At 47.4% G+C, this 24,308-nt stretch overlaps 1 protein-coding gene across 1 annotated transcript; it reads right to left on the bottom strand.

Moving 5' to 3' along the window:
• Nucleotides 1-1,025: 1,025 nt before the first annotated feature.
• LOC136628456 (thioredoxin-like) lies at nucleotides 1,026-11,167 on the bottom strand. Its single transcript, XM_066604378.1, has 5 exons — nucleotides 11,029-11,167; nucleotides 8,660-8,764; nucleotides 5,417-5,476; nucleotides 3,895-3,960; nucleotides 1,026-2,982 (listed from the first exon to the last, which is right to left on the bottom strand). The coding sequence occupies exons 1-5, from the start codon at nucleotides 11,050-11,052 to the stop codon at nucleotides 2,905-2,907; spliced, it is 333 nt and encodes a 110-aa protein (XP_066460475.1). The 5' UTR covers nucleotides 11,053-11,167; the 3' UTR covers nucleotides 1,026-2,904.
• Between the last annotated feature and the right edge of the window lie 13,141 nt (nucleotides 11,168-24,308).

Raw genomic sequence — 24,308 nt, 5'->3', positions numbered from 1 at the left:
ATTTACGTAGCGGAAAACTCTGTGGTAAATTCCGTAGCACTTCTGCATCCAAAACCGTAAAAATCCAGACCATCGGTGCAGATTTTGACTGGAAATCAGCTCCGATTTCCGTAGATACCGCGCTCCTCCTCACCTTTGAAGTCTCCGCACCCTCGGTGCTTCCTTTACTAGGCGCCCTCTAGTGAGCGCAGCGCCACTGGGCAGGTGATACGGCAGTGGCTGCACTTGAAAGGGCAGAGCAGGGGGGCTAACTCTGCTCCACCCTAATAGTCAACTACATCTACATACTGAGGACACAGGTGCAGTTGAGAGGGGGAGTTGTCCCAATGATCCAGGACAAAAGATTCCAGCGGCTTAAGCCCCATTTTCACACAACAATTAGCTTTTGAGCAAATTAACGACTTTTTCCATAGAAATGCATGGCATCTGAACATACAGATTGTTAGAAATTTTCTCCATTTCCCTCATTAGCTAAAGTAAACCCTGTATATGTGGTTTGCTCAGGGGTGCGTGTGTTTATACGAGGAATCTCTTGCCAGCAGGGTTTAATTAGTGTGTAGATAAGCCATTGTCTGCCACTAGCATGAGTAAACAAGTATTTATTGTGTTTATGCAAGGCAAACAATCAGCCCTCACCTTAAGTTGCTCAGTCTTTCAAGACTGAACAATTGCTATTTAAATGAAGCAAGAAGCAAAACGAACTAATGACCAATTGTATGCAGGCTGAAACTCAGCGATAAATGAACGAATAGCGCACGATGGCTTCAAATTTACACGTAACGATCACTCAAATTCGTTCGCCTGAACGATAATCGTTGCGTGTAGATGGGCTTCTAAGCCCTGAATGCCCAGTGCTAGTTGTATGCCTGCAGCGAACTGTCTGTAAGCTTATTAATGTAATTTAGTGCTAACCTGACTGAAGGAGGGAGGGACCCGATACAGGAGGCTCCAAACTCTTCCTTGTACATCTTACAATATGGGCAGCCTAGCAAATAAGAACTTGCAAGAAAGGATAAGACAAGGGATTTTTAAACATCCACATAGCAAATTTTATTGTAGACCGCAGAACATGCCCAGGATGATCATTAATGTCGATTTTATTTCAACTTGAAATGCACTTTGATTTGACAACAAAGGCAAATTGTGAGGTGACATAGAAGAGGGGAAGGTCATTGTTCAGGAGAAGCGGAGCGCACTGATAGGATGGAGTGTCGTCACTGTGGGCTTGTGTGTAGCAGTGGGAGTTTATATGCGGATGACTGGCAATCACCGAGTCGGACCACCCAGACTGAGCAGCAATTAGGATACTAAATGTTACTTGTAATTTTGCATTATGGGAAGAGACTCATTACCAATCCGCTCAGTAACTCCGCCGTTAGGACACTGTGACGAGGCCAATGTGACAGATTTCTTTTAACAGATTCCTTCAGGCGAAGAACTACTGTACCTCGTTTCACAATGACTTGTAAGCTGTCAGCGTTACATTTACGGTATTTTTGTAAATCCAGGGCTTTAAAGTCTCTTTCCACCATTATTATTTGTACTTGAAATAAGTGACTTTATTTAAAATACGGTTAAGTTTCTTTAAAAATTTCACTGAAAAGGGTTTAGAAGAGAAAATTGGATATTACACTTTGGGAAAGCCTAGCATACTATTAAAGAAAAAACAAAAAACACAACAATAGCAATGGATGCATAGATAATAGCTGTATACACCTTATAGGACTCCGCTAACAGTCCCCTTGTAACTCCCCAAATAAGGGGACCTTAGTGATGGAGTGTTGCCTGCATCTCCCTTTATTGACCCATGAAATGTTCCAGCTCTGTCAGGAGTCTCTCTTCCACCCCTTACTGGTGGAGTAATGCCCGCTAGAAGGCCACAAGCCTCTTCAGCAAAGGCGGCCCAGCTATACTGACTATTCCTTCCCTAGAGATCTAATCCTTCTATTAGGTTTGAGTCTCAAGATTAAAAAGGTACTTTTTTTAAATTCATGTATTTCTTTTTGACAATAAATTTCATTATGCTGTGTCCACGCCAGACGGATTTACGGGGGAATTTGGTGCGGATTCAACCTCCCTCACATGCAGAATTAAAAGCCTCACCAAAAATCTGGTGCTAGAATCGAAATGTCACTGTAGATGCCGTGGATTTTCTGTGCGAAGTGTCTGCACACAAAATCCACAGCAAATGCGCCCCCACATGAACAAAGCCCTATAGTATGGGCTCACTACTTTATCCTGCAAAGTATGATCATGCGAAGAGGAGAGGGTGAAACCTAATAACTAGTAAGAAACAATTGTGAAATGTAGTCTATACTGAAACATTGTGTGTTAGAGACCAGAAAAACACACAAAAAAACCTTGTGAAACCAAACAGGATAACAAGGCATTTGGTCAAATTCTAGGACTTTCTAATCAATACTGCTGATCTGCTATAAAAAGGGGAAGTTCTACCACGATTGCATGAATTGCAGCAGGGTTCTGTTAGGATTACACATTGCAGAGCTGTGCACAGCCATCGGAGCATCCGCTTCTATGTATGTGCACATGTGGAAGCATAAAGAACATTTTACCAAAGCCGTCACACCAGTATATTATGATAGAGAGTAAACAAAGTTAGTGCACCAGCAACTATTTATATGCCGCCCCCATTAATCAGTGATGGTAGTCGAGTACCATTTAATGAAAAACCAAACAACTCCATTAAGGCTGCAAATGACCTCAATGCTTTTAAATGGGAGGTAGTTTGTTGTCCCACCAAGAAAGAAAGAAAAATGTTCAGGGTCTTAAGATATGAAAGGTTTGAGCTGAATGCAGGAAAAACAGAGAATGGATAAAGATGTGGTCTGACAACGCTTAAGGCAAGTAACAGTGTCTGCATGCGGGAGATTATGGACCATCTCTTCATGAGCACGGCTCCGTCATCCACTTCTTGACTAGAGATTCCAGTTTATCTTTATCAGCACCACAGATTTCATCCACCTGAAGGAATTAAGGTATAAGATTAGGTAAAAGGTCAGCAAAAGCAGAAACAGTCAACTTAGTACTATTGACTATACTGGAGTCAAAACTAACAAAACACTCTGTTTACATACTACTTACACCCACTCTATCCAGCAACGAGAAGCGTAAGGGGAGCTTCACAGCCGCTTTGGGGATTCCACTGTCCTGCTCCATTCGGGGAGCAGGACAGGGGAATCCCTGTGGCCGAGTGGCTCCATCTCTTGACTATAAGGGGGTCCATCTGCTTTCTGCCCAGCTTTTGGGTGGGAGAAAAAAAATCCCACTGCAGGCAGGAGGGGGCGCTGGGGAGAAATCACTCATGTGAATCGATTACTTATTTTCATGCAAGAGTTCTATCCATATTGCTGTCAGATGCAATTTGCATGTGAAACTCTCCCATGTGAATGCACAGGGGATAGGCCATCAGCAGTATTCTTCCTGGAAAACCCCTTTAATGGGGGGGGACAGGTTCCCTTTAACTTACCTGTTTTTTTCACAATAATAAAACTCAAATTTCTTGTTGGCTAAAACTTGGCATGAGTGTTTAGTTACGTGCATATGGGGGACTGGGGACACGGGGCCGGACCGCCACGGTACCACAGTTTCCAGGGAGGTTACTAGAAGTGCAAAACTTCAGTCACAATATATGCAGAGATTGATTGGGATTCTGCTTCCCTCTGTGGTGGAAGCCGCACCTTTACCCGCAAGGCTTTCTAATTTGCTTGATGATGCCATACGATGAGGAGACATAATAGCTGCAAAGCAGGGATCTGGGAAGTCATGGGGGTACGATCTGCACTTTAGACAAGTGAGTAACCTTTCTTTATACTGCATTGGCATCGTTTGCCTAAACTATAATACCGCTATAATGACGACACTATCAGGCCGTACCTTCTTTCCATTCTTGTAAAAGTGGAATGTTGGCATGGCGCGTATACCACATTCACCGGCTATATCCTGTAAGACAAAGGGAAGAGAAAAAAAAAAATAATTACTCACATGGAGATCAGAATTTACTGCAGAATACATTTAGAAACTGAAAAGCAGATTTTGGGGGGGATTTAAAGGGCGATTTCATATACACAGGTTTTTTTATGCAGTTTTTTTTTTTTTAAACAAAAGCCAGAAGTGGATCCAGCAGGATCTTTTGAATCCTCACAAAACACGCATGAGAAAATGCAACAAAAACCAATGTATGAAACCAGCCAGCGGTTCACAGCCATCAGTATACGGGGACAGTATAGGGGAGCTGCATAAAACACAAATCCCCTAGTAGTCTTATTCCTCCACATGGTGCATTAGAGTTGGTTCCACAAAATTCACTACCAATCCACAGAAAAGGTGATAAATGTCTGATCACCCCAACAATTACTAGAATGGGGGGCTCAAACCCCTCACTGCGGTCATGCGCTGGGGGCCAAGAGGAGCGGGCTCAGGCTCGCTGGGGGCCAAGAGGAGCGGGCTCAGGCTCGCTGGGGGCCAAGAGGAGCGGGCTCAGGCTCGCTGGAGGCCAAGAGGAGCGGGCTCAGGCTCGCTGGAGGCCAAGAGGAGCGGGCTCAGGCTCGCTGGAGGCCAAGAGGAGCGGGCTCAGGCTCGCTGGAGGCCAAGAGGAGCGGGCTCAGGCTCGCTGGAGGCCAAGAGGAGCGGGCTCAGGCTCGCTGGAGGCCAAGAGGAGCGGGCTCAGGCTCGCTGGAGGCCAAGAGGAGCGGGCTCAGGCTCGCTGGAGGCCAAGAGGAGCGGGCTCAGGCTCGCTGGAGGCCAAGAGGAGCGGGCTCAGGCTCGCTGGAGGCCAAGAGGAGCGGGCTCAGGCTCGCTGGAGGCCAAGAGGAGCGGGCTCAGGCTCGCTGGAGGCCAAGAGGAGCGGGCTCAGGCTCGCTGGAGGCCAAGAGGAGCGGGCTCAGGCTCGCTGGAGGCCAAGAGGAGCGGGCTCAGGCTCGCTGGAGGCCAAGAGGAGCGGGCTCAGGCTCGCTGGAGGCCAAGAGGAGCGGGCTCAGGCTCGCTGGAGGCCAAGAGGAGCGGGCTCAGGCTCGCTGGAGGCCAAGAGGAGCGGGCTCAGGCTCGCTGGAGGCCAAGAGGAGCGGGCTCAGGCTCGCTGGAGGCCAAGAGGAGCGGGCTCAGGCTCGCTGGAGGCCAAGAGGAGCGGGCTCAGGCTCATGTATTTTGCCATGTAATGCGAGCAGAGTCGCTAGAAAAATCTATAATGCTTGGACAGATAAGTGGCAAAAGACGACCCGGCCGCCAAAGGACACAATGGCTGATACTGGCATGGATATCACACAACTGAAAAAAGCAGCGCAAAACCAAAAAACATGGAAGGAGCTCGCCTTTAGGGTAGTGAACAACGTACAGAAACGTTGCTGTTGTTGTCAATTTTCTTGCTAGTGCATATATACTAGCAAATGCTATATCTTACCGCAGCCTCATCCACATCGACCTTGTATAAGAGAACTCCAGGGTATTTAGTAGCCATGCTCTGGGGGGAGAAAAAAAAAAAAAAAGGTAATGAGGAAGATATGAAATACAATATATAAAATACATACACTAGTTTTACATAATCAGTTGGGCAACGATGTGCTGCAAGTTATAAGAGAAAGTCTAAAAGTTGCTCATACCCCCATTTAGGTGTTGACCTGCTCTTTTTGGGTTGGTAGTAAAGTCAACCACAAGTTTAAAAAAAAAAAAAAAAGAATAGTGCTGCTACGGTGCTCCCAAGTACAAGACTGGGTACTAGATCACCTATAGAACACTATGCTGTTAGAGAATTCTGTAAGATCTGACCGATTCCACTACCCAAAGATGAAACTGTGCCGACAGCGAAGGCGTCATGAGAGCAAGAAAAAAAAAAGCTTCTATATCAATCTAATTTAGGCAAACATATTGAACATTTATGAATGAGAAGACTGCGGAAGAGGTTTTCACAGCAACGTTGTACACAGTTGTAAAGGGAGGACATAGGTAAAAGTGTAGCAGATGCAGGGGAGGGAGAGCAAGAGAACACGTTAAAGGACCAAGAGATCTACATATTGCACGCTTGGTCCTGCTAGATTGCAGGAGCAGGTGGGGTCCTCAGCTGTTAGTCACAGCCAAGGACCCAGAGGAGAAGGTAGAAGCAGTTTTTAACTACTTCTGTCTTTTCTCTCTTGCAAGCTACAAAGCACTCAATGAGCAGTCACATGACTGCCCCCCCCCCCCCCCCAAAAAATTATTATATATAATCTCCCAGCACCTTCCAAGTGTCGCTATATGTGCCCTGTAATCCAAAACTACACAAACTATATTTCAGGACGTTAACAAAATGAGGAACCCATTCCCATAGTATGTTTCACTGAAAATTCAGTGAAAAAAAAGCAAACAAAAAAAACCCAGCCCTTTATTTGACACAGGGGAAAAAAACTATAGGGTAGTAAAACCATCACATGTGTACAAATCCCTAAGCAGCGTCTGGTCCTTAAGGGGTTAAAGAAATGAGTGAACTGCAAGCAGCTACTCAAACTTTGGGTTATTCGGTTTGTAATTAGATTTCCCCATGAACTGTTGCACTGGCGGTGCCGTCACACGGCCTGTGTAAATGTACCGTTACTATATACACACACACACAAAGATTATCACCAAGTGTGTACGTTTGAGTCAGCCGGCTGCCTTGGAGTCCCCTCCGCCCATGACTAACACGAAGGAAAACTATTCTCATATGACTAATCAAGTGTGGAAATTTCCAGCAGCAGAACGAGGCACAGCGAGTGGTGACATGTAAAGGTCAGCGGGAACGTCTTATTGCTGATAGTTCAAGCATGAGCAGTCCTACTACACCGGGACCTCATTATACAGCATTCAGAAAGGTTACCCCCGTCTGATGAAGTCACGGTATAACGCTAGCATATACCATCAGGTTGTAGTCTGCGAGGTCTGACCTCCGGGATCACTCGGAGACCGGGGAGGATTCAGCACTGCGGCCCCTTCTTTCTCAGAATTGGCGAGGGTCCCGATGGTCAGACCCCTACCGATCATAGTTATCTTGTTAATATGCCATACCCTACACAAAGCAGAGGGTGGTTATTAATGGTACATACTCCGATTGGGTCACCGTTACTATTGGGTTACCACAGGGGGGCGGGTTTTGGACCCTATTCTTTAATATATTTATTAATGATCTGGTAGAAGGATTATACAGCAAAATATCAATACTTGGAGAGGATACAAGACTGCATAAAGAAATTAACAGAAGAGGACAGAACACGGTTGTAAGAGGATCTGGATAAGTTGGGGGCAGAAAAGTGCAAATGAGGTGTAACACTGATAAATGTAAGGTTCTGCACATGGGCAGGGAATACATGTCACCATTACACACTAAAGGGGAAACCACTGGGGAACACTGACATGGAAAAGGACTTGGGGGATTTAGTTAACTGTCAGCTTAACTGGAGCAACCAGTGTCAGGCAGCTGCTGCCAAGGCAGATAGTATCACGGGGTGTATCAGAAGAGGTCTAGGAGCACATGATGAGAACATTGTTCTTCCTCTTTACCACTCACTGGTCAGACCACACATGGAATATTGTGGACAGTTTTGGTCACCAGTATTCAGGAAGGAGACATCAGTGCTTGAGCGGGTACAAAGGTGGGCAACTAAAGTAATAAGTGGTAAAAGCGGACTATAATACCCAGAGAGGTCATCAAAATTGGGGTTAGTTTAGAAAAAAAAACTGCTTGAGGGGCAACTGAATAACTATATATAAATATATCATGGAACAATACAGAGATCTCTCCCAGATGGCAACCAAAATCGTTGTTAATGGACCCAATAATTTGCAAGTGGCGACAAGACTTTTCAGTTTTGTTGCCATTTGCGACCAGTCCGGCTGCAGCTGTAGTAAAGAATCTCTCCTATGCATCCAAGCAGTATGCTGCATGCTAGGCATTGGATAGAAACCCTGCCCTGAGGACAACGCTTCCCCGAGAGGCATCAATATGGCTTATGCTTGTTCTGCTATCCCCCTCGTGTGCCACTGAGCGCTGCCCCCTACCATGTAGGTAATCCGAGCCGTGCTGCGAGTGGCTCCCGTTGCCATAGGCATGGAAGAGGGGCAACAAGACTATCACGGTGGAGATTGATGAGGGATGCCTGGCTGCCACTACCGTGGGGTTGGGGGAACGGCACCTAGCTGACATTGGGCTGCATTCATGCTTAGTTTGTTGCATTTCTGAACTACAGCAAAGACCGCCTTAAACAAAAAACACACCTTTAGCTGCGCGTCTGCCCACGGATTAAGCCGTACAGATGGGCAAAATCCACATGCCGAATCTGACAGCGTCACATTAAGAAGTGACATTTCACTTCTGGACGCGGAAATGCGATTCTCCATGTTGTCCGAATTCACGTGGAAAACTCTAGAGTGCATCCTGTCATGTGACCAGACCGGTCGCACGAGCCGCGCCGATTGGTTTATTATGACCTCATCCACACAGAATTTACATGACAAGCGGTCCGTGTGAAGAAGGTCCTGCATGTCCCCTTTCCGTGTTCACAGATAATAGGACTTGCCATGTGCAGGATTCGCGGAGGCTGAAGGTCGGGAACCCCTCCATTAACCCAAAATCTCCTAATAGTGAGGCGTTTCCCAAATCAGACAATGACCAGGAGATACAACATTTCCAACTCACCTCAAAAAACGGAGCGATGGCTTTGCACGGTCCGCACCACGACGCCGTGAAGTCCACAACTATCAGCTTATCGCCGCCGCTTTCAATAATTGCATTATATTCAGGCTGGTGAAAGAAATCTAGAATTAGACATCTGAAACAGGAAAAGAGGTTTCGTACCAATCTAGAGGTCTCTGGGGGTCTAACAAGGTGGAGGGGCTACCCGCATTATCTTTGGGGTTCTAGTGTAGAAAAGGGGATTAAGGCTGGGTTCCCACAGGATGGAAATCTCACGGCTTGGCCGCATCAAAAGCTGCAAGGTTTCTGCAGGAGAGCCGCTGCTTCAAAACCCACGCATTTCGCCGCAGGTTTTGGAGCATTCTATTGCGGCTTTCTCTCCCCATAAAGGAAAAAAAAAAATGATATGCTGCAGCTGTCAATTCCGCGCGGCATCGCTGATTCTGCCCGCAACGGATTGGCTGCTGCGTGTGGACAAGATGTTTTGCAAAATCTTGTCCACATGGCTGGCTAATCCCAGAATTTCCACGGCAAATCCATCCCATGTGAACCCAGCCTAACAGCGACCAGTCAGCCCCTATTATACCTAGTGTGTCCATTCAAACAATGGCGCAAGCATACATGCTCGCATTATACACATCACACAGCTCTGATGATCAATAAGCGCACTGCTGAACCCTTAAGGCAGCAGTCAGGGGGCTCTGGATTCATCAGACCCCCCTGCCTCTGGACGATAAGGCGCTATTTTATCTTGCCGAAAAAAAACAAAAAAAATATCTTAGGGCTTGTTCACACGGGCGTAAAGTCACAGCGTATAACGCATGTGTATATTCCGCGGTGAGTGGAGTCAACGAAAGTCCTTGCTTCGTGCAGACACTGCCCTATAATATGCAAGAGAAATAAGTCGCAGCATGCTCTGTATCTCTGCGTACCAGGCAGTGACAGCCCTATACCTAGTACGGGCAGCGTATGATACCCTAGCTATACACATGCATTGAGAACAGGCAGGGCTTTCATATTCGTGCCCGCTCTTAACAGAGCGCGGTTTTATTTTTAAAGGGGAGGAGTCACATGTGTATGTCCGTATGCGAGAGGTGCGGTGCAGTGCACTCGCAGCCCATACGCAGTTACTGCCGGCAGTGCATACGGCTAAAAAATGTGTACAAGGCTGTGGGTCTTGTAAGCATATGCCAGTGTGAACAAGCCCTTAGGGCTCCTGCATGCTGGCGAGAGTGGCACCGGGCCGTGATGTGGCCCAGATATTGCCCTCGTCATCCTTCTGAAACCCCCTGGATGTGAGCCGTTATCACATGGCAACAGCCTCGTATCCCTGCGGGGTTCCCTTCACCACAGCCGCGGCAGGAGATCGCGATGGACTTCCATTGTTTTGCGCAGTACAGATTTTTTTTCCTGCGTCATCACTAGGCCATAGTGCGGCATCCGCGACCTGTCCGCAAGATTCATTGTGGTCGGACGGCTTCCATTGACTTCAGCGGAAGCCATCTTTGCGGATCTCGCATAAAACTGAAGTCTGCTGCGATTTTTCCTCCGCGAGCAGAAATTGCCACCGATTTCTGCGTGTGCGTAGGAAGCGGCGGATCTCCGTAGGACGTAACGGGTGGTATTTACAGCAGATTTGCGATGTGGACGCCGACCGCGGATTCTGCGGCAGATATCCCGCTGGGGTGTGTAGGGGCCCTAATGGGTCACGCCGCATCGTACAGCCCTGCAGCCGGCGGTGGTGGGCCGGCGTACTGCCACGTCTCACGCACGCCGTCATTCGCCGTCCACCTTGTTTACATTCCCCGCGCCATCGCATTGTAACGGCAAAACAGAACAGGCTGCGTTTTTTTCACGCCAGCGTACTACGCAATTCCATCACGCTAATGTGATTGGAACTGGTGAAGGCAATGTAATGGATTGCCTGCGAATTACCGCATATCGCACGGTGCGTTCAGAGCCCGCGTAATACACGGTAGTCGTACACCCGGATGGGCGAGGGCCTACAGGAGGCCATTACTGTGGGGTTGGCAGGCAGTGGTAATAATGGGACCGGTCTCTGTGTATACATTGTAGCTATGGTCCCCGCACGGCCTACTAGTACACAAACCACCGCGACCCGCCCACTATGGAGTCACACACCCTCCGACCACCATGTGGGGATGCAATAAATGCAGCATGGCGTCCACCGCCCCATTCCTTACAATAATATATATATCTCTCACTATGTTTTAGGAAGGGTTAACATAAGCCTGCAGCACCATATACTGCACTACCCGCATACTGCAGACATTACTCCCCCCGCAGCCACTGCACGGCTCCTGAGGAGACCCCGTGCGGGTAACATGGCCGCCCCGCAGGCCATCGCTTACCACGGACTCCACGTACTGCACCATGTCGTCAGGCGGTCCCCTCGGCGTGCTAGCCTACCACTCCAATATGTCTGCGTCCTGCTGACGAGATGCAGCGAGCGGTGTGGGCGGGAAGCCGCTGACGTCTGTGTGAGGGCGGCGGCCATGACACGTCTCCCCACAGGGGAGGCTCCTCTGCCGGCCGCCCTGTCATGCCAGGCCATTAGTGAGGAGGACTAAATAATAGATGTCTCTGCAGGGAGGCGCCGTGATGGCTGAGGCAGCAGTGACTTGCACAAAGATGGGATATAAAGGGTTAAACGAGGCGTACACAGGGTTAATGCTACGCCTTGTTCGAACGCGGCGGTTTTCAGCCATAATTAAGACGCATTCATTAAAAAAAAATACAAAAAAAAATCCCCACGTGTTGTTGAAAAGCGTATGCGGTTTCTAAGAAACACGTGCGTTTTTAACCATTACCGCGCTCTCCAGCGTGTGATGTCCCCGAGGCAACGCCCACAGATCGGACATGCCGCCATTCTTTCCCGTGATGTGCATGACCCAATTCAAAAGAATGGGGTTCATATTCGTGCGAGATTTATCTGTCTCACAACGCACAAATCTCGCATGATTTTCCCGTCCGTGTGAGAGCAGCCTCAGGCCGTGTCACACGCGTGTTTGCGTATTTGCGCATCAGGCGTTGTGTATTCGCATGTGCAACAACAGTTCTTACTATACTTTTTAGGCCGGCTGCAGATGACCGGGTCGGATCCCGCAGCGTAATCAGGTTGCTGACCCCAATCGGCGGCCGCGCGTATCCGCAAAAGCTGTGCTGTGGATGACCGCGGAGGCTCGCAGGCGCTCATGGCAGTACAGATTTTTTTTCTAAATATTTGCATTTCTCACGCCATCGCTAGCCGATGATACGGGTACCGCAGCCTATCCGGAATATTAGCTGCGACTGGACTGCGAGACGGACGGCCACATTTGATTTCAATGGAGGCCATTCGCGCGGAGCCCGCAGTAAAATAGAGCATGCCGCAATTTTGCCTCGGAAAACGCAATTTGTTTTCGCGAGTGTGAAGGAAAAAGGGAAAGGACACACGGAAAAACAACGCATTCTACGGCCTCGTTGTTCAGTGCGTGCGAATTGCTGCCGGTCCTCCGTGCTGACACCGACCGCGGGTTCCGTAATAAGAATCCGGTTGTGTGAAGCCGCCCTTACACACGCAAAAAAACACGCACCGATGCTCTCCGCCATTGAAATGGCCAATTTGTTTACGGAGCGTATTTGCGCATAACCCCGGCAGTTTCTCAATGGCAGACCGCGCATCGCATGCGCCTAGCGCATGGTGCGATGCTGCCGCCGGCCCCATTGATAACTGGGCGATGTGATGCAAGAGCGCGTACTAATCTACATTTGGTAGTGATGTAATTATACCGCAGTATTAATTCAGTATATTGTTTATACCGCACAGCAAACGCTGTAGACAAAAAATTGTCAAAGCTGCCTTTAGAAAAAAACAGAATCAAAATCTAATATGTCCCCAAAAATAGAATAAATGAAGACTAGAGTCCATCCTGGAGGAGTCCCGTCGATGGCAACATTAACATGCTACGGCTCTTGGAGTGCAGCAACAAAAGAGCAAACCTTTAAAAAAAAAAGTGTTTTTAGTGTACAGAAACAGCAAAACATAAAAACCTGCATAAACCTGGTATCAGCGGCAGCATGCCGACCCCAAGAGTGTTACCGCATTGTTTATACTGTATCCTGAATGTTGTAAAAATGAAATTATAAAAACAATGGTGAAATAACATTTCCCAACCCCCCCCCCCCCCCCCCCACAAAAAAGAATTAATAAAAATTATACAATACATTATGTTGTTGTCGGCTGTTTAGTTGTTCACGACCCTCATCAATCCTAAAGGCGAGCTCCCTCCATGTTTTTCGGTTTTGCGTCTTTCAGTTGTGTGATATCCATGCCAGTATCGGCTCTGACAGTATCGGCCATCGTGTCCTTTGGCGACCGGGTCTTCTTTTGCCATTGATCTGTCCAAGCATTATAGATTTTTCTAGCGACTCTGCTCACATTACATGGCAAAGATCCGTGAGCCTGGTCATCTTGTCCTCCGTAAGTCTGAGCCCGGTCATCTTGTCCTGCGTGAGTCTGAGCCCGGTTATTTTGTCCTCCGTGAGCCTGAGACTGGTCATCTTGTCCTCCGTGAGCCTGAGTCTGCTCATCTTGTCCTCCGGGAACCTGAGCCCAGTCATCTTGTCCTCCGTGAGCCTAAGACCGGTCATCTTGTTCTTCTTGAGCCTGAGCCCGGTCATCTTGTCCTCCGTGAGCCTGAGCCCGGTCATCTTGTCGTCCGTGAGCCTGAGCCCGGTCATCTTGTCCTCCGTGAGTCTGAGCCCGGTTATTTTGTCCTCCGTGAGCCTGAGACTGGTCATCTTGTTCTCCGTGAGCCTGAGTCCGGTGATCTTGTCCTCCATGAACCTGAGCCTGGTCATCTTGTCCTCCGTGAGCCTGAGTCTGCTCATCTTGTCCTCCGGGAACCTGAGCCCAGTCATCTTGTCCTCCGTGAGCCTGAGACCGGTCATCTTGTTCTTCTTGAGCCTGAGCCCGGTCATCTTGTCCTCCGTGAGCCTGAGCCCGGTCATCTTGTCCTTCGTGAGCCTGAGCCCGGTCATCTTGTCCTCCGTGAGCCTAAGCCCGGTCATCTTGTCCTCCGTGAGCCTAAGCCCGGTCATCTTGTCCTCCGTGAGCCTGAGCCCGGTCATCTTGCCCTTCGTGAGCCTGAGCCCGGTCATCTTGTCCTCCGTGAGCCTAAGCCCAGTCATCTTGTCCTCCGTGAGCCTAAGCCCGGTCATCTTGTCCTCCGTGAGCCTGAGCCTGGTCATCTTGTCCTCCGTGAGCCTGAGCCCGGTCATCTTGTCCTTCGTGAGCCTGAGCCCGCTCATCTTGTCCTCTGTGAGCCTGAGCCCGCTCATCTTGTCCTCCGTGAGCCTGAGCCCAGTCATCTTGTCCTTCGTGAGCCTGAGCCCGGTCATCTTGTCCTTCGTGAGCCTGAGCCCGCTCATCTTGTCCTCTGTGAGCCTGAGCCCGGTCATCTTGTCCTCCGTGAGCCGCAGCAGCGGCGTCCTCCTGATTGGCTGGAATCGGCACATGTGACGGGGGCGGAGCTTCGCGATGACGCGTACAAGGGGCAGAGCCAAAACGCCGCTGCTGCCGAGCCGAGCCGAAGGGAGAAGACCCATCTGCGCAAGCGCGTCTAAAAAAGCAAGAGGACATCGAAATTAGACGGAGCCATGGAGACGGGGACGCCGGCAACGGAGCAGGTAAGTGAATAACTTCTGTATGGCTCATATTTAATGCACGATGTATATTACAAAGTGCATTAATATGGCCATACAGAAGTACTTAACCCCACTTGCTTTCACGAGACAACCCCTTTAACAGAGGGAGCGCCCTCCCTATGTGAACAGTTTACGCGGCAGGCTTAACAGCAGCGATTTGTGTTCTCAACTTCTGAGTCTGTGCCATCCATTGGATGTACGTACATGCCCTTTTGTGAGAAGATCTTCCCAGCCAAGATGCACATTTATGTTCTGGGGCTTGAAGCAGCTAAAATAACCCCCACCTGAAAAACACCATGCACCTCCACAAGCATCCCACAGTCCCCCCGTGTGCTGTTTACATCACCTCCTCCAATCCCAGAATCACCCTTTGCCTCCAGACCTGCTCTTCATGGGCTTCATCTTCTACAGTAATCTCTTGAAACTGGTCTCTTTCGGGCCCGCTAAAAGGCATGGCGGCTGACCTTCTGTCGTCACATCTCCTTTAGCCCACTCTGCTCTAGGCTCTCCCCAGCTGGACAGGAAGAGTGAAAGAGAAGTGAGTATAGACTTTTTTTCATTTTGACAGCTAACCGGTGGGTAGAGTGGGCAACCAGGTCATCGGGGAAGGGCATTGGTGACCAGGAGAGGGGGCCATAAACCCGGGTGTCTCCCGGTATATCCAGTTGACTTGACAACTTTGCACCTCGGCCGGGGCTTGTCTCTAATCTGATGTACTGTACTTGTGTTGATGCAGAAGCTGGAGGAAGGGAGCAGAGAAATAAATGTTTGCAGTTAGAACTTGTGTGACTCTCTGCAGCCTGAGGGCACATTTATCACACACCTTGTGTCTGAAGCTCCACGCACATTTTGAAATACCTGACATGTGACAGAAGTGGGGCAGAGCCATCCTAAATATGGCGCCCAGCCCAACTGTCATGCCTAATACTTCTTGGATACTTATGCTAATAAATCACGTTGCACCAAGTAAAGAAGAATGCCTTCAAGGAACAACTGACAATTAAAGCTAGCAGTCATTCTGGCAAAGCTCAATGTACACAGCAAAGTTTAGTTACCATTATTTATTTTATCCCTTACTGATGGCCCCAAGAACCAACAGTGATGCTCACAGGGAGTATTTTTCAATTCATGTGCAATTCACCTTTCATTATTTTCAATGTACCGGGGCAAATTCCTGCTGAAGCTGGGGGAGGTAGCCAGATGCTAATTAGCAGCGCTTCATTGAGCTAATTCATGCATGGATCTGTGCTGTATCAGACTGTAGGTCCATAATAAAGTTCTGAGGGTCAGGGCTTATTCACACAAGCGTATATTGGCCGATATACGCTACCATCTGATGCATTGGGTTCCAGTGAATCAGATCACACAGGCGTATTCCAACGCAGTAAAAGCGCCCTACAGGGCTCTATTACGCTGAGCAGGAAAGATAGTCCTGAAACTCCTATGGGAGCCAATGACAGCGGCCGGAGAAGGGGAGGTGGGAGGGAATTCAGCAGCTTGACTGCTAAACTCCCTCCACCTTCTCTCCGCCCCTTGCTGCTGTTTGCAGTGGGAGGAGCAGGATGGGGCAGAGCTAAGCTCCGCCCTGTCCCATTTCAAACAGCGGCAAGGAGTAGAGAGTGGGCGGGAGCTCAGCACACTGGCTTCCGCCCCGTCCCGCCTCCTCCTCTTGTAGAGAGTTGGGGAGGGAAGGGGGAGACAGCTTAGCAGAGCTAAACTCCCCCCCCCCACCCCCACCCAACAGCATATAAGCCGAGCCCGTGCATCAGATGATAGCGTATATCGGCCGATATACGCTCGTGTGAGTAAGCCCTCAGATTTCTGCCGCAGTTTCTTCTGCAAATATATGTCAATTTTTTTCTGCAAGAAGGATCCATTGTGTGAACATTGGCTCAGCTCTGATCTTGTGCTCGGTTCTCAGCCTATTGTTAAATTATGATCTTACAATTTATGTAAATGAAGCCTAATTATTAAATAATGAAACGTTTAGAGTTTTCTAAGGCCACTTTTCACAAGGCGCTATTTTGTTCAGCATTTTGCTTCAATATTTGTAAACCACAACCAGGAGTAGAACCTATAGAGACAAAAACTGTACTGGGATGATGTGTACCTCTTCCATGTTCTGGACCTGCTCCTTGTTTTGGCTTACAACTCACAGAAAATAAAGCCAGATACAAGATATATACTTCAGGGAAGGCTCAATCGCCATATACCCTGGTAGCATGCGGCAAGTCATTCTTGGTATCGGTTCACATTGTGCAGACTGGGTTTGTTAGCAGTTACGCCCCCCCCCCCCCCCCTTCCCCTTCACCTTGGGTTGAGTTGGCTGCCCATTTAGTCGGCACATGAACACTTTTGCTCCTCTATTGCAATCTGACTTGCCACATGCTATTAGGGTATATGGCGATTGAGCCTTCCCTGCAGTATATATCTGGTATCTGGCTTCATTGTCTGTGAGTTGTGTTGTTGTGGCTTACAAATACTGATACAAAGTAACGGCTCAAATAATGCTCTGTAAAAGAGGCATAGTAAACTTATTTTGTGAATTAAAAATATCCCCCCATGAGCAAAGGATCATGTCCACGGGCGGGTTTGATTTGTGGAACCCGCACGGGAAACGCTCAAATCAAGCTGCCCATAGGGAATTATGGGCACCTGCAAAATAATTTAGGCATGCGGATTTGTTTTGTGGACCTTTTGGTCCGGAAAACAAATCACAGCATGCTCCATTTTTCTGCGGATCTCACACTTACGTCAATAGAAGCTGTCCAATTCACGGCACAGCCGCAGCTGTCACTGCAGAAGAGCCGCGGGAAAGCAGGAGTTTGAAAAAGTAAGACTCGTACTGCGCATGTGCGCCGGCTGGCGTGCCAAAGCACATCCGCCGTGCAGAAGAAAGAAGATTCAGCTGGTACACAGAAGACACACACAGACCTGCGCCACAGGCCCTCGGCCACGGGCAGAGTGGGATTCCACTGCGGGCTCCTGCCCACAGAATCCGACCAGCCCATGGACATGAGGCCTAACATATGTAGGAGTGCAGTTAATAAAGTGGCCAGTACAGGGCCAAATTCTAGAGTACTGCAAGTGGGTAAGTGTGAAAAGTAGAGAAAATAGGTGTTGGGCTGCATAATGATCCTAATTATGAGGTACCTGAGAGAGCTCAATGAAAGACAAGGTGTGCCTCTCAGGAATGGCTGCCTGACACCCATGCTGAAATAGAAAGAGCCAGGCCATGCCAAAAGGCCTATGGAGCCATATGGTATCTCCCGCAAGGCACGACAAGGTATGAGATGCACTCGGTGCCTGTATGTGACTGATGATATATGATGTGGAGCTTCAATAAATGTGGCTCAGTGATGAACATCATTGCCTTCCAGTGCTGCGTTCCCTGGTTCAATTTTCAGCAAGGACAAGATCTGCACGGATTTTGAAAAATTCCATACAACTGTTGTTCTTGGTCAGATTGGAACCTAGAACTCCAGCACCGCAAGGCAACAGTGCTAATGACTGAGCCAGCACACTTGTTCTTTTTCCATCCCCAGAAGCAGGGAAGAACATAAAGAAGAAACACAAAGAACATTCAAACTCCTTACAGATGTTGCCCTTTGTCACATTTGAACCTAGAAATGCAGCACTGCAAAGTAGCACTACTAACCAGCAAGCAGCTAAGCTTCTATTCCCTCCTTGACATCCTGCTTCATTCTTCTCAAGAGGAAGATGAGGAAAGGGAGAAGAAGATCTCCTTCTTATCCATCGCTTTCCTCTTGTTTGTCTCCTTCTCCGACCAAGAGCAACATCGCATTGCAAGGCAACAATGCTATCTACTGAACCACATTCATTGAAAAGCATCATCCTCCTTAGTTTGATTCCTTCGCCCACACTCTCCCTGAAGATGGTCTGGACACCTGATTCGCCTGTTTGCATGGTCTGTGGGCCCCTGCTCCCTTACCCTTCTGTCAGGTTTGACACCTTTGTCCCATCTCTGACAGATAGATGATGTTTGATGCTCTGCCCCTTACATGTGTGGGTGTGGATGTTTGAACTATGTCCTGTGTCTATGTATGTATGCATGCATAAGATTCTGGGTGGTATTCCTCTGTGTCTGTTGGTGTGCTGACACCTGGTATGAACAATGTCGTATTCATTCTCTGCCTGTAGGTGTGCAGATGTTTTGTTCAGTGTCTGTACGTGTGCAGATGTCTGATGTGTATTATTTCGGAATTCCCACATGTCGATAGGTGTGTTGACGCCTGTTGTGTGTTATGTCCTTGTCTGGTGTTCTTTCTCGGGCAAGACAGGTGTTCCCTAGATTCCAGTGTAGGGCCTTCCTTATTCGCACGATCGCCCCACTTGTAGGTAGGGTTCCTTTTCTGTGGTTTGGTTATCTTGTTAGTTTAAGGACTTGCGATCTTTTATTTTGGCCTAAATATTAACTAATACCTTGTACTTATTGATATTTCCATCTGCCTTGTCGTGTTAGTATATTGGTACGTATTTGGCCGTCAGGTGGGGTGTAGGGTCTACGTCCCTGTTTTCTCTTTGTTGCTTGCACATTTGGTTTATGTTTGGTGTAACCCATTTCGTCCTTAGGTAATAGGACATTTGGTGTGAATGGTGTCCAACATGTGTGTATATCCTTCAGCTTTCCCTCCAGCCTTAAATATGATATTTCTATGATATATATATATATATATATATTGCCTTCATGTAGGTCGCTGTTCGCACAGCTTGCATAAACATACTACTCACTATTACCAACAAGTTGTTTCAACTGAAGAACAAACTAAAAAAAACAACCTGGATGCTCCCTCGATCCGAACATTTGCATCTTAAAGATTACAACTTAGTGCACCAGAGACATTTTCGTGACATCCTACACACTCAAGTGATGCCTAGTGCAAAACCTCACACAGATCATCACTTTGTGCGCTGCAAACGTCACCTCTATTTTATACCTAAGTTAACAAGAAGAGGTGTCTTAAGGAAGAGGCTTCAAGTTGGCAACCTCCAGTCAGGTCATGTGAAAGCTGACTTCCAGATGAAAATCCCAGTTGCTCTACAGATCCTTCCCCAGAAGTGTTCTGCAAAAATCTAAAAACTGCCATCTTGCAGACCTCTGAAGAAGTTCTCAACAAAGAAGAACAAAGGCTGGTTTGATGAACATGATTAGGAGATCGAAGAGCTGCTAGTGAAGAAGAGATCCACACACAAAGCACACCTTGCTCAGCCATCATGTCCTGAAAAGAAAGCTATTTTCCGACATACATGCAGTGACCAGAATGAATGGTGGACCAACTTTACAGAGAGAACTCAGCTATGTGGTAGACACTGGAGACCCCAGGAGGTTTTTTGAGACCCGGAAGGTGGTATACAGTCTTTCACACCAAATTCAAAATCTCTTGTGCTGTGCAGTTGGTCTAAAGACAAGGCATCTTTCCTAAATCGGTTTAGACCCTCTTCAGCACCAACCACATGGTCCAAGACTCAGCAATACATTGCATTCCGAAACAGCCAAAGAAAACATAACTGCATGAGAACCCCATCCTAGAGGAGACCAGCAAGGCTATCAAACAGCTGAAAAGTGGCAGGGCAGCAGGAATTGATGGAGTTCCACCTGAGGCTTGGCTACAAGATGGCTCAGTGCTACATTCTAAACTCCATCAGCTCTTTGTCTGTTGCTGGAAATATGGGAAGATGCCTCCGTAATGCAGTCATCATCACCTTAAATAAGTGTAAATGGAAGAAATCAGACTGCTCCAACATCGGGGGGAAAACTCTGCTTTCCAGCACAGCAAAAATCTTCGTAAGGGTTCTTCTGAGTAGATTGGTCCCCACCATAGCAGAAAAAAACCTTCCAAACGCCAGTGTGGCTTTAGCGCAAACAGGATTACCACTGACATGGTATTTGTTCTCTAACAGCTTCAAAAGAAATGTAGGGAACAAAACCTCACCAAAGTGTATGACACCATCAGTAGGAAAGGCCAGCGGCAAATGTTGGCCCAATTGGAATGCCCTTCAAAATTCATCAAGATGGTGATCATTCAACTGCATGAAGACCAGCGTGGTCGAGTCAGATACAAGAATGAACTCCCAGAGTCCTTTCAGTATACAGTGGTGTAAAGCATGGCTGTGTCCCCAACCATCTTCACCAGTAGGATGCTTCAGAGAGCCGCGGCAGATCTGAATGACCAGCATGGTGTTTGCATTCGATATTGCACTGATGGTAACCTGTTCAAACTGAGGAGACTAAAGACCCAGTTTAAGACAATGAAGCAACTTGTCCATGAGCTATGTTTTGCTGTTAATGGTGCACTTGTATCCCACTGAGAGGCAGCGCTGCAATGTTTAACAGTCTGCTGTTCAGAAGCCGGACAGCCTAGTGGGAATGGAGATCAGTTTGAAGAAAGCAGAAGTTCCCTTTTGGGACTCACAGTCTACGTTCTCCTATTACTAGGTTTTTGGAGTGTGGGGGGAAACCAGATCACCCAGAGGAGACCCACGGGGTGAACATACAAACTCCATGCAGATGTTGTCCTTAGTGGAGTTTGCTGCCCTTGGGATTAGTTCAATATGACAATGTGGCCCTCAGGCCAAAAAGGGTTGTGGACCCCTGCTATAAGATATGACTCTTCTTATATTTCTGGATGTTACTCATCTTTCAATGTGGATGATGTTTGAAATAACCTGTTCTTCTAGTTATGGGTGTGACCAGAAGCATCAGTCTGTCCGATTATTAGTGGCTTTTTACTGGTACTTTGTGTTCTATCTTGCTGCCGTGAGATCATTGTATTTGAAGATTTCATTAAGCTAGGATTTTTTTCTGTTCATACTATTAAAGGGGTTTTGCCGTTTCATCAAATAAAGCATTGATTGCAAAGAAAACAAAACAAAACCAAGAGGAATTAATACATGAAGCACATTAGAATGTTGCATGACATTTCATTTTCCATGCATAAAATCCTATTATATGAGAAGCATTCTGCCATACGTCCTGATAAAGTTGCCCCATTTGAAAAAATCTGGGACCTCTGGATGACTTTTATCAATGTGCTTAACTTAAAATTTTATGTTCATTTCTGTAACAGAGCTGTGTGTGTGTTTGTGTGAGAGACGCCTGCATGTAGCAGAGCTGTGTGTATGTGTATGATGCACGCATGTAGCAGAGCACTGTGTGTCTGATGTGGGCATGTAGCAGAGCTGTGTGTATGTGTATGACTCACATGTATCAGAGCTCTGTGTGTGTTTGTGTGAAACGCACATGTAGCTGAGCTGTGTGTGTGTGACGTGCATGTAGCAGAGCTGTGTGTGTGGCGTGAATGTAGCAGAGCTGTGTGTGTGTGACGCGCATGTAGCTGAGCTGTGTGTGATGCGCATGTAGCAGATCTCTGTTTGCGCATGTAGCAGATCTGTGTGTGTGATGTGCATGAAGCAGAGCTGTGTGTAACGAGCATTTAGAAGGGCAGTGTGTGACACTCATGTAGCACAGCTGTGTGTGACGCCCATGTAGCACAGCTGTGTGTGACGCACATGTAACAGCTGTGTAGGACGCGCTTGTAGCAGAGCTGTGTGTGACTCGCTTGTAGCAGAGCTGTGTGTGATGCTCATGTAGCAGACCTGTGCGTGACGTGCATGTAGCAGACCTGTGTGTGATGTGCATGTAGCAGACCTGTGTGTTACATACATGTAGCCAAGCTGTGTGTGACACTCATGTAGCAGACATGTGTGATGCTCATGTTGCAGACCTGTGTGTGAGGCGCATGTAACAAAGCTGTGTGTGACATGCATGTATCAGAGGTGTGTCTTATGTGCATGTAGCAGAGCTGTGTGTATGTGTCGTGCATGTAGCAGAGCAATCTATTATGTATCAAACACCCTAGAGGCACAATGACGGTGATGTCATCACAGGTACTAAACCAGCAGGTCCAAAAACAGCAGCCGTGTGCTCACAACTCCAATCCCTTTTGCAATTCTATATCAGTAATTGGCGCATTGCGCCACCACCAGAAAAATTGGTACTATAATTTCCTGATAATTACTAGTCTCATATCTATCTATCTGATGGAACTGTCCACAGGACACAGCTTAGATGCGGATTTTGTCAATGAGGGCTTTAACAGACAACCGTGATTTCATCACGTCTTGTGGGTGTGAAATCACGTTCGCAAAATGTGACTAAACGAATAGAGATGAGCGAGCGTACTCGCTAAGGCAAAATACTCGAGAGAGTATTGCCTTTTTCGAGTACATGCCCACTTGTCTCAAAAGATTCAGGTGCCGGCGGGGGGCGGGGAGGAACGGGGGGGGGGGAACTCTCTCCCCCCTGCTCACTCTTGCAACTCACCGCTCACCCCAGCCGGCACCCGAATCTTTTGAGACGAGCGGGCATGTTCTCGAAAAAGGCAATACTCGCTCGAGTATTTTGCCTTAGCGAGTACGCTCGCTCATCTCTAGAAACGAATCCATTAGTTTCAATGGTTTTGTTTTCACGGTCATGTTTCTCGATAATATTACTATGCGCAGGAAAAAAATAGGGCTTGCCCTATCTTTCTCATGTGTAGTTTTTCTACAAGGACCTATCGTTCTGCTTTTCTTTTGCTCTCGCGCAATAGTGCGCAGTTTAAAATGTCAAATAAAAAAAATCGACTCCGTAGCAGTGAGCGAATTTGCGCATATGCCCGTCTGAAGAAGCCCTCAGTGGGGATTTTGCGGTATGCAGAATGTCTTGCAGAATTTCTAGCATTTATTTTTAAACAGACTTTAATTGCGAAATTACATCTCCTGTATGTTAGAAACGTTGCGACGCAGAAATGTTTGCAGCGATCCAATTCTGTTCTGTGTGAGAGGTCCCTGGGAGGAGGTTCCAGTGATTGTTTAGGGGAAGCATTCCCCCTTATAAGAAGTACATCAGTGAGATGTGGAGGTGCAGTATGGATCCATAGACTGCCATGGATGCCACATTATGGCTTCGGAAGACTCAGAGTTTATATAGAGTCTTAATATACTGAGTTTATGAAGCCTTAGGATGGGTGGAAACAACGCTCAATCACCTTTATATCATACACCTTAAGAGCAGGTTCTGGCGGCCGTATGGACAACTCCGCTCACCTCTACAGAGCTTAGATGCGCATGAACAGGTTTTTTCTCCCTTTTTGGGCTTTTCAAACCCTGCACCATAGGGTAGGAGTTGGAAAAAAACTGCGGGAAGATAGGTCCTACCCGATCTTTCCTGCACATAGTAATAACTATAATACAAAAGACTGGATAATAGCTATTCTAAGGATTTAAGCACATGGCCAGTTATTTGTCCCGTACTATTTGCTGTGTGCGTGAAAGATAGGCCAGGACCGATGTTCCAGCCGTTACTTTCAAACTCCTGCACTATGGCGAGAAGGAAACGGAATAGCCATTCATGCACAATTATGCTGTGTAGCGGCAGGGATAGTTGTACATACGGCTGTGTGAAGCTGCACTAATATATTCACACGTGCGTTTGCGAATTCAGACTTTATATATTGGCCTCACATTTTGCTAACTACTTTCCTGTAATATTTGTGCACAATTGTGATTTTTCCGTGCATTTTTTTTATTCGGTGCACGCATTTTTCACATGCGTATGAAAAATAACATCTTAGTTCTCTTTTTTTTCTTAATTACGATTTCCATGGTTACCTTACTTTTGCGACGGCATTCTGTTTTTTTTTAAATGCACCCATAGACTTGCGTGGATGATTTTCATCTGAAAATTGCACCAAAATAGGATACACAGCAAATTGTTTTTTTACTCGGAATCGGTTCTATTTTCATACAATTTCGAAATGATTTTTGCCTTCTGTAAGTCGGACGGAAAAATTGTTCCAGTGAATTCCCGGTTAGGCCTTATTCACTCCGGCGTATATATGGGGTTCATTCAGCCATGATAAAAGCCGTGACCGTCTGAAGC

Source organism: Eleutherodactylus coqui, chromosome 5 (assembly GCF_035609145.1).
Source record: "Eleutherodactylus coqui strain aEleCoq1 chromosome 5, aEleCoq1.hap1, whole genome shotgun sequence".
Taxonomy (NCBI): Eukaryota; Metazoa; Chordata; class Amphibia; order Anura; family Eleutherodactylidae; genus Eleutherodactylus; species Eleutherodactylus coqui.
The sequence above is the reverse complement of the archived record's forward strand: the minus strand, read 5'-3'. Positions and strand labels throughout refer to the sequence as shown.